At 44.0% G+C, this 11,365-nt stretch overlaps 2 protein-coding genes across 19 annotated transcripts in view; both read right to left on the reverse strand.

Moving 5' to 3' along the window:
* The window catches only part of LOC118512657 (AF4/FMR2 family member lilli), a 66,025-nt gene extending 61,548 nt beyond the window's left edge, over positions 1-4,477 (reverse strand). For 5 of the 16 annotated variants that reach the window (XR_004906331.1, XM_036057401.1, XM_036057399.1 and 2 more), the window contains exon 1: positions 4,343-4,477. The gene's annotated coding sequence lies outside the window, so the exon portion shown is untranslated. Of the gene's footprint in view, positions 1-4,135 lie in introns of all 16 variants that reach the window. The other 11 variants (XM_036057398.1, XM_036057393.1, XM_036057390.1 and 8 more) reach the window with 4 other exon arrangements.
* A 757-nt stretch (positions 4,478-5,234) lies between these two features.
* Positions 5,235-11,062, reverse strand: LOC118512659 (putative oxidoreductase GLYR1 homolog). Of its 3 annotated transcripts, none has more exons than XM_036057407.1 (9): positions 10,213-11,062; positions 9,787-9,912; positions 9,584-9,710; positions 9,256-9,510; positions 8,560-9,057; positions 8,332-8,472; positions 8,050-8,263; positions 7,887-7,976; positions 5,235-7,815 (listed from the first exon to the last, which is right to left on the reverse strand). In XM_036057407.1, exons 1-9 carry the CDS (start codon positions 10,251-10,253, stop codon positions 7,616-7,618), a joined length of 1,692 nt encoding a protein of 563 aa, XP_035913300.1. In that variant the 5' UTR covers positions 10,254-11,062; the 3' UTR covers positions 5,235-7,615. The 3 variants fall into 3 exon arrangements, with proteins under 3 accessions (XP_035913300.1, XP_035913299.1, XP_035913301.1); XM_036057406.1 differs by having other exon boundaries at positions 9,253-9,510; XM_036057408.1 differs by having other exon boundaries at positions 9,295-9,510; positions 10,213-11,061.
* Between the last annotated feature and the right edge of the window lie 303 nt (positions 11,063-11,365).

Consider the following 11,365-nt stretch of genomic DNA (forward strand, 5'->3'; position numbering starts at 1 on the left):
TTTTTCAAGCTTTAAATGCAGCTTTCTGTGCCATTTATGTAAATCGACAACACTTTGTAATCTGCAGAATAGGTACTTTGCTAGCACTTTCAATCGAATACAGGGTTTGTTGTACCAATTGTTTGTGGCGGTTCGGTGGGTGAGGCGATATCGGCGTTAGTCTTCACGCGGAAGGACCGGAAGAAAGAATATTTTTGATTCTATCTACACCTCACAAAATCACAAATCGATGCTAAATTATTTTAAGAATTTCGTGAATGATTAACTTAAGTAGAATTGCACGAAACTACATAACAATTGAATTGGAAAACTGATTTAACAATATGACCAGGCAGTTTTCTCATGAATAAAAAAATATTGAAAATCGTTCAAATAGCATACTGCAAGCAATAATATCAAATTTGATTGCTTTTAAGAATATTTTTGATTGTTGAATATTGATAAAAAAAAATATTTTAAGCCTTTTGATGGTGCGATTTTTCCTGTGAGTAAACGATTATAACAGAGTTCCTTGGAAAAGCAAAATATGAGGAAAGCACAACAATTAGCACAGGCTTGGAATAGTGCTTATAAGTTTAGTGCGAAGCGTTAAAATCAGAACACAAAAATCTACGAAACAGAGAAACCATAACTGAATTTCTACGAGAAAAACTCTTCTTTGTGCTTTTGGTCCGCTCATAATAACTTGGTACCATAACTGGTACTCTCACTCGATATTTCAATACGAACAATTCAATAAAAAAAAAATAAGAAAAACAAAAAGTGAGAATTCCATCTCAAAATGTGCAAATTCTGATGATGTTTGTTTCGAACATGTTCTTGCTTGTTTTCATTCTCCGTATGCATGTGTGAATAGCCTTTTTGGCTCTACATACTCAAGAGATTACTTTATTGCGATTTCACACGCAGCTGGATTGTCTGTCCTGCGTGCACGATCCTGATGGGATTCGATAGCCGGTCCTGTCCATGTAAAAACCGGCGCCACTTCCATCCTCAACCTAAACCAAGGTGCGCTGTAAATAGATCTACTGGATTTTTTTTTACAAAACGATTCCAGCCAACCTTTCTACTGTTTTGCACCGATACAGCGCTTAAATGTCAAAGTTTATAGCATTAGCAACAGTTTGAGCGCACAAATACTGCCTTAAAAAAGAACCCTCTCCTTCCACGGAGATGCCGTGCAACGAACCTTTTAAACATAATAAAAAAAGGTTACCGTCGCAGGGTTACCCTCGAATTGCATTTTATACGGGATATCCTTTTCGATTTCCGATTCACCATTTCCATACATACGGAGCTTGGTTGATCTTAGCGCGGTTCTCACAGCCAAGAAGGGTACAGCAATGCACGTGTGTGTTTTCTCTTGCAATCGGCCTGTTTCCTTCAGGTTCCGCTTTTCTAATGAGGATTTCCTCCGTTGAGATTGTGTTGGTTCCGAGACACAGACTCCCATTGGGACGGGCAGGGAATATTCCCTCCATTCAAGGGACAAAATGTAGTCCATTTGCAGCATTATTGAGCAGTGATCGTTGTTGGTTGAGGGTCGGGTCGGCAGTTTGAGATTTCTTTTAGCAAATGCAACGTTGTGCGTGAGCATTGTTTGTAATGGAAGTTTCATCGCTGATGCCAGACAAACCGCGTGTACTGATATGTGTTGCTAAAAACAGCAATATAATTGTGAAATGCGATATCAACTCGAATGGATTTCGGTTGACGTTGTCCGCGCTTCTCATCCTCAGCGATGCTCAGCGCTGCTCACTTGCGATTACTTTTTTCCTTGAGCGGTGACTGCTCTCATTCGCGAGGGACGGTACAGCTGCTGCTGCTGGCTACTGTTGCCGTGTTGTGTATTGTGGGGTCTGCGCTGCCGCACCTTCCCTTCCTTCTTCGCTTGCTTGTGTCACAATCAAACGTTTGCCGAAGAAGAAGGCGATGCTGATGCGATGATGGAAAGAAAGGCAGGCGACGAAACCAACGTGCGACCGAAAGCACACGCACACCACGCGATAGGTTTACTCGTGCGACCATTCTCGCACATAATCACACACAGTCGTCCGTCTTGGGGCCTCCACTCTATAATTGGCTCTATCTCGTAGTGAGTTTTTTTTTTGTGTGTGTTATTTGCTGCTTCTCACCCCCTTCGCCGGGACACACTGAGTTAGTCTTCCTCGCATCTTGTACTTCACCCAAAAACGTCTCATTAGCAACAAACGGTGGGGCTCACTTCTCACTCTGCTGCGGGTTAGCTGCCGCTGCTCGACCGCTTCTTCTCACCTCACCGTTTCTCGGGGAGGGAGGTTTTCTGGCACTTCCTTTCTGGCAACCCTGTGCAACCAATTTTCGTTCCGCATTCAATGTTACGACGGATTTTTTTTTTCTTGCTTCTCAATAAGTTTTCATTTGCGGACGTACCACTACCTTCACGCAGGGCAGCCTCGACGCTTCGCCTTTGTCCGCATCTTCTTCGTCGTCCATTGGCTCTATGAATGGTTGAATGGAAAACACAACTGCCAACGGGAGCTGCTAGCCCAAAGTCTTTGTGTAATGCTTTTCCCGATTTTTCTTTTGCATTCATTTTGTTGTTTTATATCGTTTCTTTTTCGCTCACGTAGTCTAGCCGTAGTCTTTACCGCTTTCACCAGCGAGACGGTTATGGAAAGAGCTTGGCTGTGTCACACGTCGGCACTGTTTCACGTACACTAAAAAAACCACGGTTTGAACCCAAAACCAAACCAACGAAAACACTCCAAAACGAAAAGACCAATGCTTTTGGGCATAAACGAAAACTCACCATCGCGCACCGGTTTTGCAAAATTGTGACAAACGCCATCAATCGCGTAATGCTGTAAACATGCTTCTTATCAAAACGCTATGAAATGCTGCTAACTTTCAGCTGAAGAAGCAGCAGCAACAGTCTAGCAACACTTCTTCAAATCGGCACACGCATGCATGGCATGCTACGATCAAGGGGGGAGAAATAGCAATGCACACACCATAAAAACACGCAACCATACGTGCGCGCACACACACAGAGTCAGTCACCCACAAACACACATGCATAAATCTGGTATGTATGTGTGTATGTGTGTTTATACCACTGCCATTAGCCTTCGCTTCTCTCAAATGTCAACCGCACAAGGACTTTTATGGGATTTCTGAAACTTTTTCTGCGTGATTTTCGCTTTCATCCTCTGTCGCATTCACACACTCTGTGCAAAGGATACCGGCGCAACGACACCAGGATGCCGATTGTCACCACCAACGTGCCTGTGTGTGTCTACGTCTGTAGGCATGCGTGCACGTGTGTGTGTGTGCGTGTGTTTGCATGTGCAATGCAACAATGTAACAATGGAGCAGGGTTCTTCCCGTTTGCTACTGGATTAATGTAGTTAGGAAGGAAAAATAAAAACCGAAAATCCCCAAGATGTTGTACTTGTTGGTGGCCCGTCGAAACACACGCACATGACTCACAACCACCTATACACACAGACACATATACACGCTCTACAATGTATCGTAACAGCACGTAGGGCTTGTGGAGTACATCATCATCATCCACACATTCAGTACGCAATAGCCGTGTGGTTGATAATTTTCGTTGCCTGCACCCTTGTTTCAGCTATCCCCGCAAAACTTGCTTGTTTTCTATCGTATCTTCGAGAAGAAACGAGCGATTTCAAAAATATACCACATTCGCAAAAAAAGGGCACCACCGTCCGTCCGTCGACGGTGATAGTAATGATTATGAACGTGCAGAGAGACGGAAGGAGTGACGGAGGGCCAGGTATTTGCTGCTGCTCTGCCAGCGGCCAGCAGAGCAGCGATAAGGTGTAGGGAAAGAGGGAGAGCAGAAGGGCGCAAAAGTAACAGGCAAAGTAGATCCGTCAGTTACAAACCGAACGTTGTGGGGATTTCCGTCTGCACTGCAAATGAACGAACAACGAAATTGATTATTGGGGGCAGCATTTTTCAGTTATTTCCTTTCCCGAATTTCAACTGCATCACACGATTGTTCATTTTTTTTTTTTTGGGCTCTCTATTTGCGACCCTTGCACGTCAGGATCCTCCCGTTCCGCTCACACTCGCCGTCATCGTGCCCTTCATCGAGGCCACCACAACCACTACCACCACCAACCTGCACCACACCAGCATTACAAATTTCATTTGTTCACAATCGCCAACGACGGAATCACCCGTGGCCACCGTATAATTACATGTCCATAGGGCTCGGGAACGGCCGAGCATCCACCTGACCACTAGTTTTTCCGGCAGCTGGCCACTTCCGACGGCCACCGCGCACCCACAATACACGATACCGAATCACTTTCAGTCGAAAAATCACCTTAAACGGCCGCAATGAAAAATGTACAACACGCAAAGATCGCCATTTTATTTTCTTATTGTTGTTGTCATTCCTGCTGTTCAGCACTCAATGCACGGTGGGCGCTTGCCGCGGACATCACCATACGTTGCGAACTGACATTTGGTGAAAGGAATTTTCGTAAAATGGGCAGAGTTTGCTTCAAAATTGATATTTTAATGCATAAAAACCTGTATTATTAAACATTAAAGTTATCCAAACTGATAAATATAAAGTACAAATGCTGTACTGCAGTGCTTTAAAATAGGAACAGTTTGCTAAAATCGTTAAGCATCATGGCCAAATCCATATAAAGAATTTAATCCACAGTTACTTTTGATGAAAGTCACCACAGTTTCTTCAATTAAATCGAATTTAATAAATTACAATATAAATAGACCATAAAGTGTGAATATTTGACGAAGATTTTGAATCGACTTCAAAATATTGACGAAGCTGTCAAACACACACTTCATGAAACTATTCGTTTGTCATTTTTCAAATGAAATATTTCATGCGAGGAGGCGCGAAATCCTGGCATTTGCTTCTGATCCATCCAAGAAAGGGAAAATGCAAAAAACTACAATAGGAAATAGCGGCCCTTAAATTGCAACCGGCATGAAATCCCAACTGGACCGTTTGCTCGTTTCCCCGAAGATGCCCCCCGCTAACGATCGATACTCTATATCCTTAGAGTATAGAATTTATAGTCTAAGGATAAAGTTAAAACGCTAAATAACACTTCCTCCTCTAAATGCAGTTTATGAGACTTTTCTAAAAAGACAATTATTGTAACTAAAGTTCATTGTGTTGCAATGGCAACTAAGCTAAAAGATCGAAGACTGTATTCTCTGTTAATGAATGTCACATAACATTAGTTGCACAACAAAATTTATTATCATTTTTAAGTCTTCTCATTTTGTGTCTCCAATAAATCAATCTGCCAAGCATAGGAGATGCGACCCAAAATATACGAAAACAACGCAAAAACTCGCGAGAACCTTGCTTGCAGTGGACAAGTTAAAACCATATTACGTATTGCGAAGGGATTGATGATTTGGTTTGAATATTGTATACCATTTCGGTTATCAAAATGCACACCTCGCTTCGTGCATTGTTGATGGCGCACTTTTGAAAACACAAACTATCTCTAGTAACTGAACATTTGTAACCCTGTGCCCGTTGTTGTTATGTGTATCGATACGTAAATTAACATTTATTTACTCTCCGATTTGTATTAGTTGCATCGTTTCGTGTCACGCAAAGTGTTTCTATTTGTTTTGGGGCGTTCATCGAGAAGAACACCCGTAACGTAAAATGGTGTTATTAGTGTGTATGAAACGCGGAGCGATTTCCAGAGAGTAATATTTACTCTAGGAAAAACTTATCATCCATTTCCTAGCTCCTGCTCGCCAGTTCGGCAAAGATAATGCGCCTCTGTAGCGCGTACGATTGGTTTATGCGTTGGTCGACGTTTGTTTGCACTTTAGCTTCTTTCCTAAAAGAGATTTATCTTACAAAGCTCTCTTTCTCTCGTGTTTCAGTGTTGACTGCGCCGCTACCAAGTTGTTGCAAAGAGGTTATTTATTTTTCTTTTCTTTTCGCAAAAAAAAAAAATATTCACACCTCCTCGCAGTCCAAGTAATTTCGTCGTGCTAGGGCATAATATATCGTCTTTAGTTTTTCTACATTATGATTTTTTTACTTTGTTGTTAGCTTCACGTGTTTCAGGGACCTGCTTCTTGTATACTTTCTGCTATCGATTTTGTTTTACTCTTTCGTTCTTTCTCATTCGCTAAAAATCAGTCCGTTTGGTAGCGATGAAATGTTGTACTTACACGATAACCTTTTTATTCCTGCTTCGTACCCGATATCTACACGATGCGTCATTGAAAGTAAGCGTTACCCAAACATTTCTACGTTCTTCTGATGAATTATCGGTAATAAGACCGAGCTCTTGACACAATCTCTTGCATTGTAGTCGAAATTACTGTAATGATGTGGCGCATTAATTAGTAATTTAATTTTGCCCATCTCTCTACAATATTCATACAACTCCAACGGACTACCAACCCTAGCTTCAATGTGTTGTGTCACGCTTACTTTCGATTCGTGTAGATATGGCTCGCGTGCAGACAGCGCTTTACACTCGCGGGATGTAAAAAAGTTAACTGATTTTTCTTGCATAGAACAATTTAGAGACCAAAAATATGAACCACTAATAAAAAAAAAAAATAAACAACTATGCATGTGCAGCAACAAGACACTATTATTTCAGCTTCACACACGTGCGCGCGCTAATGAAATCTAACTAAAAATTATAAAAATTTGGGATACTATCTGCCACCCTATATAGCTCCTGCTATCGCTAGCACGCTATACACAACATACTCAATCGTCCGGTACTGCTTTGTAGAGATTGTAGCAATATCTCTACACAAAACGGCCGGGTTATGCTTGCTTTCGTTAAATCTAAGAGAAAATATGTTGAACATGTAAAGAAAACTAAAAGAGGAAAAACACTTTCCCCATCAAAAATATATATATATGTATATATCTTCAACAGGACTCCCTATTGCAGCTTCGATGGTGTACTTGTGTCTGTGCATCTCATGTCTACTACCCTCCCGGTTTCTTTGTTCCAATTCCAATCCCCTCTTCAAGATATACAAAATAAGAAAATAATAGAGCTTCGAAATTAGATTTTGTCAAACGATTAAATACTTCCGATTGATAAATGCACAAAGATTTTCGAGCAAGATGCCGACGAAAACAATCAAGATCGAAAAGAGCCGTTCCGAGTTTTTTTTTACCACACAAAAGGTAAAAAACAAGGAGCAGAAGAATAAAGTAGAAAAATCTCTTTATGAGTCGTTCCTTGTACGAAGTCAAAACAGAATCATCTTTATACCGACAAAACGTCAGTAAGTGTGTCGCTATGTGTCAAAATTGTAGTTCCAGGCCTATGTAAATAATGCACCACCTATTTCGTACAAAACACGCACAGATAGGCACAGAGAAAGAGGGTATTATTTCCGGTCAATTGGAACAAAAAGAAAGTCCATCAGTGGGCGTGCTACACTCGGGTTGCGACACAGCTACACACACGACAAGGTCCACATCTCAAGTTGTCGTCAACTTAACACACTAACGCGGCACTACTTCTACCTTTCTGTATGGGGGGCTCTCTCTGGTTCGCTGCTGCACAACAGTCAGCCAGTCAGCTCACTACGACGGCCATCCGCCCGGTCGCTGTTAAAACCGAGCCCGTACGTAGACAGCGCTGGCGTCGTGCGAACCGTACCCAAGACGTTTGGCGTGTTTGTACACCTCGTTCGAGGCGGCCGTAATGGGCACCGATTGCTCCAGTCCGTCCGCTAGGCTTAACGCAAGCTTGAGGTCTTTCTGCATATGCTTCAGCGCTTGATGGGTCGGAAATTCGCCCTTGATGATGGCTACGTTACGTGTAGAAGAAAGGATTATTAAAACAAAAGCAGAAACAAAAAACGAAGCAATCTTTACTCACCATTTCCCTTTTGCAGCATCATTTCCGAGGACATGCTAGTTAATTCTAACACTTCCAGCACGTCTTTTTGCTGCAGTCCAGCACGGTCCGCTGCGAAAAAGCACACGTGAACATTATCAATCTACAATGCAATTGAATGCACCACCACTTCGTGTCTACCTACCAAGTGCCATCGCTTCCGCCACTCCGGCCAGCGTAATGCCGGAAATCATCTGCAAAATTAGATTCATCTTTGTAGCATTGCCGACGTCGCCCAGGTAGAACGAATTGCGGGAAATGGCTTCGAAGCAGCTTTGACACTCCTCGAACAGCAATCGATCGCCGCTAGCCAAAATGATGAGCGTTCCCTCTTCCGCTTGGTTCTTCGAGCCTTGTATCTGAGCGACAGGATAAGACACGTTTAAATATTGCTTCTCGCTGCATCCGACTGAAGCTCCATACTTACTTGTGCTTCCAAATAACGGCCACCTTTGGAGATGATTGCCTCATTGATGTCATTAGATGTTTCCGGATCGACACCAGTCATCTCAACGTAACCCTTGCCGGCCAGGTTTGCCGACATTACTCCGCAATTACCGAACACCATCTGGATAAAGCAATCATAAAGCACAATGAATCCCCCAGCTCTCATTCCCACAATTCTTCACGCAAGACTGATCGTCCTGTTACTTACATCCTTTGCAACCTGGGGATCAGACACACACGAATAAGTGACATCGGTCATTTCCACCACGTCGGAAGGGGTATCCGCAACCTCGGCACCGACCTCCTGGAACTTGCGGCATTTGTTAGCGCTACGATTCCAGACAACGACCGAGTGTCCGGATTTGATAAGATTTTTCACAATTCCGCAACCCATCACGCCAAGCCCGAGGAAGCCGAACTTCAGCTGCGATGCTTTGATATTGCGCGATTGGACCGCATTTGAAACGCTTGACATATCGATCTCGGGTGTCTCTGGTCGGGTTACAGTGACCGGACGATTCAGCAGGTGCGTCACCGGCGCATTGCGTCTGACCGGACTAGCATAGCTATCAATATCCAGGGTAGATAATTCTGCCGAATCATTCAACAGCTTCTTCTTGCGCTTGGGGGATGGCGTACTGGTCACACCATCGTCCAGTGCGGCTTTCGATTTGTTGCCTACCGAACGCACTTTCGTGACCGACGTCTGTGGAGCAAGAAAAACAAAACCATAACACGGTTAGTCGACTCTAGCAATGGAATAGTTCGTCACGGAATGCACCAACTATTCTACAGGGGATGTGTAGCCTTACAGAGCCCACACACTACTGACGGGGTGCTAATTTTCGACAGGTCTTGGTGCCAAACATGACAATGGAAAGTAATAATCTCGATCACACACCACCTTATCCACGTTCAACTTGATTGGCAACGAGGCACGTACTTTCTTCTTAGCTGACTTCTTTACCAGCGGCGTTGAGGTGACATCGTCCACCGATTCAAGAACGGCGGGGGTCGACGTGTTATTCACGGAAGCTCCATCCTCTGCTCCGCTCTCCTCCGTACCGCTGGCAACACCTTCACGGAGTCTATTAAACTCTTCGTCCGGATCCGGCCGATTGGCGGCTTCGTTTTCACCCACAAACAGAGGCTGAAATTTCTGCGGCAAAGAAGATATTCATGAGGTCGAGCTATAGCGTCTTCTGGCAGCGCGGCGGGTTTCGCATAATTACCTCCGGATTTACACGGAATTCTTCTATCTGTTTCAAAGCCTCTTTGAACTGAGCCGTTTTGCAAGAATTCAGCAACGTATCCTTGAACTCAAGATACGGCTTGATTTGCGTTTCCTCGATCCAAGCGCTGTAAATAAAGCATGATGCATTAGTGCACGACCTATAGCCACATGAGCGTACGGAATGTTGATGGATTTACTCACTAGTTGTTGGAGCCAAAGAAGAAAATACACTTCACTGGATTGTTCTTTTTAACCGCAATTTTCCGCAGCTCTGCCGGTGGGACTGAGATACGGCCAGGCCAGGGCGAGAATCCCTTCATTTTGGCCCTGTACCGAAGAAAGCACGTAATATGGAGAGAAACATACCAACATATATTACTAAACAATCGTCACATGGATGCAGAAGAAAAACAACACTTCGTTTTTTGAGGTTATGTTGCCTATTCTCCCGCTTCTTTCGTTGCGACACTGATGCAAATGTACTCGAAACCGTACACACGGACACGGTTTACGATGCCGTCAAACATTCCCCTCCCGAGCCAATCTTACGGGCCTACGACGGGATATCAAAACAGAACTTTTCTCCAGCGCTGAAAAATGGTGCTTTTCACGACAAAAACCACTCACCACACGAGATCGTTAACAGCGTAACCCGTGCTGTCGGACATTTTTGTTTGTTTTATGTTGCTACTCGCTGCTTGGAAACTGCTCCGCCGCGCCTACTGCTTGCCGTATTCTTCTTTCGCCGTTGCAGCACTTGAAGGATTCCACCTCCGGGATCGCTTTCGGTGACCGACTCTTCTTCGTACTACCCGCACTCTGCGACGTATGGTAGTGGCTGCTGCTGCTGCTGGTGCCCGCGCGTACGCACTTCTAACACACACACACACACACACGATCAATTAAGCCGTCCGATAAGCCGACGCCAAGCCGACAATGATGGCGGCCGGGGGGTGGGCACGCTTAATGTGACAATTATGCACACGTAGCCAAAAGCAGCAATAGAACGCAAAGGCAAACGATGGACAGCTCTTCCGGCGTGCCCTACGGGATTCGTATGAAAACGGGCTCAACTGTTTTTGTGAAGCGGCCGCGCGTCACTTTTGTCACTATGGTGGTGCGTGTGTTTGCGCTTCCTTTTCGTACGCGCGCGCTCTATCGCTATCTCTTTCCAGTCGCTCTTTCGCCAGACCTTCGCACACACGCACACACACGCAAATGCAAACTTACGGCTAGCGCTACAAGATGATTGCCACCGTAAAAAAACTCTTTGGCGGAATGTATCTTTGCCAGCGAAAGCAGCGATAACGATCGGCTCTAGTAAGCTAGATCGCTTCGTACCCACGGTACGCGTCCAAAGCGTTCACAGACCGAGTTTTTCCTCGCCGAAATCACTTGCACGAACTTTTCTAAGCTGGAGTTTTTCACTGCAATTGGTGCCTACTGCTGCAATCGGCGATGGTAAAAAATGGCGGTTGTTATGATTTCGATGCTTCCGAGAACTTGACAGGCGAGTCGACATTCACGAAGGTTTGCGGGAAGACATTTAATAAGATAAAAACGTGAAAAACCAAGTTTTTGTTGAATTTTAGTTTTTATCAATTGTGAATCTGATAAATTAAGCAAGAAAAGAAAATTGTACCGAGTTTTATTCGTATTTGCAGTAGTCCGATGAATCGACATACGCAATGTCGACTTTTGTTTATTGAAATTGCGTCTAGGGAAAGGTGTTCGAACAGCAGCATGTGCATTGATAAAAAACTGAAGCGATAAAATATCT

The sequence above is a fragment of the Anopheles stephensi genome, chromosome 3, assembly GCF_013141755.1.
Source record: "Anopheles stephensi strain Indian chromosome 3, UCI_ANSTEP_V1.0, whole genome shotgun sequence".
In the NCBI taxonomy this organism is placed as follows: domain Eukaryota; kingdom Metazoa; phylum Arthropoda; class Insecta; order Diptera; family Culicidae; genus Anopheles; species Anopheles stephensi.

Bases quoted from the DNA above. Each gene is read 5' to 3' on its own strand.
- LOC118512659 (XM_036057406.1), bottom strand. From the start codon at position 10,253: ATGTCCGACAGCACGGGTTACGCTGTTAACGATCTCGTGTG. The intron at 9,913-10,212 runs GTGAGTGGTTTT...TCTTCGGTACAG, and splicing joins GCTGTTAACGATCTCGTGTG to GGCCAAAATGAAGGGATTCT. The intron at 8,473-8,559 runs GTAAGTAACAGG...TGCTTTATCCAG, and splicing joins ATCCCCAGGTTGCAAAGGAT to ATGGTGTTCGGTAATTGCGG.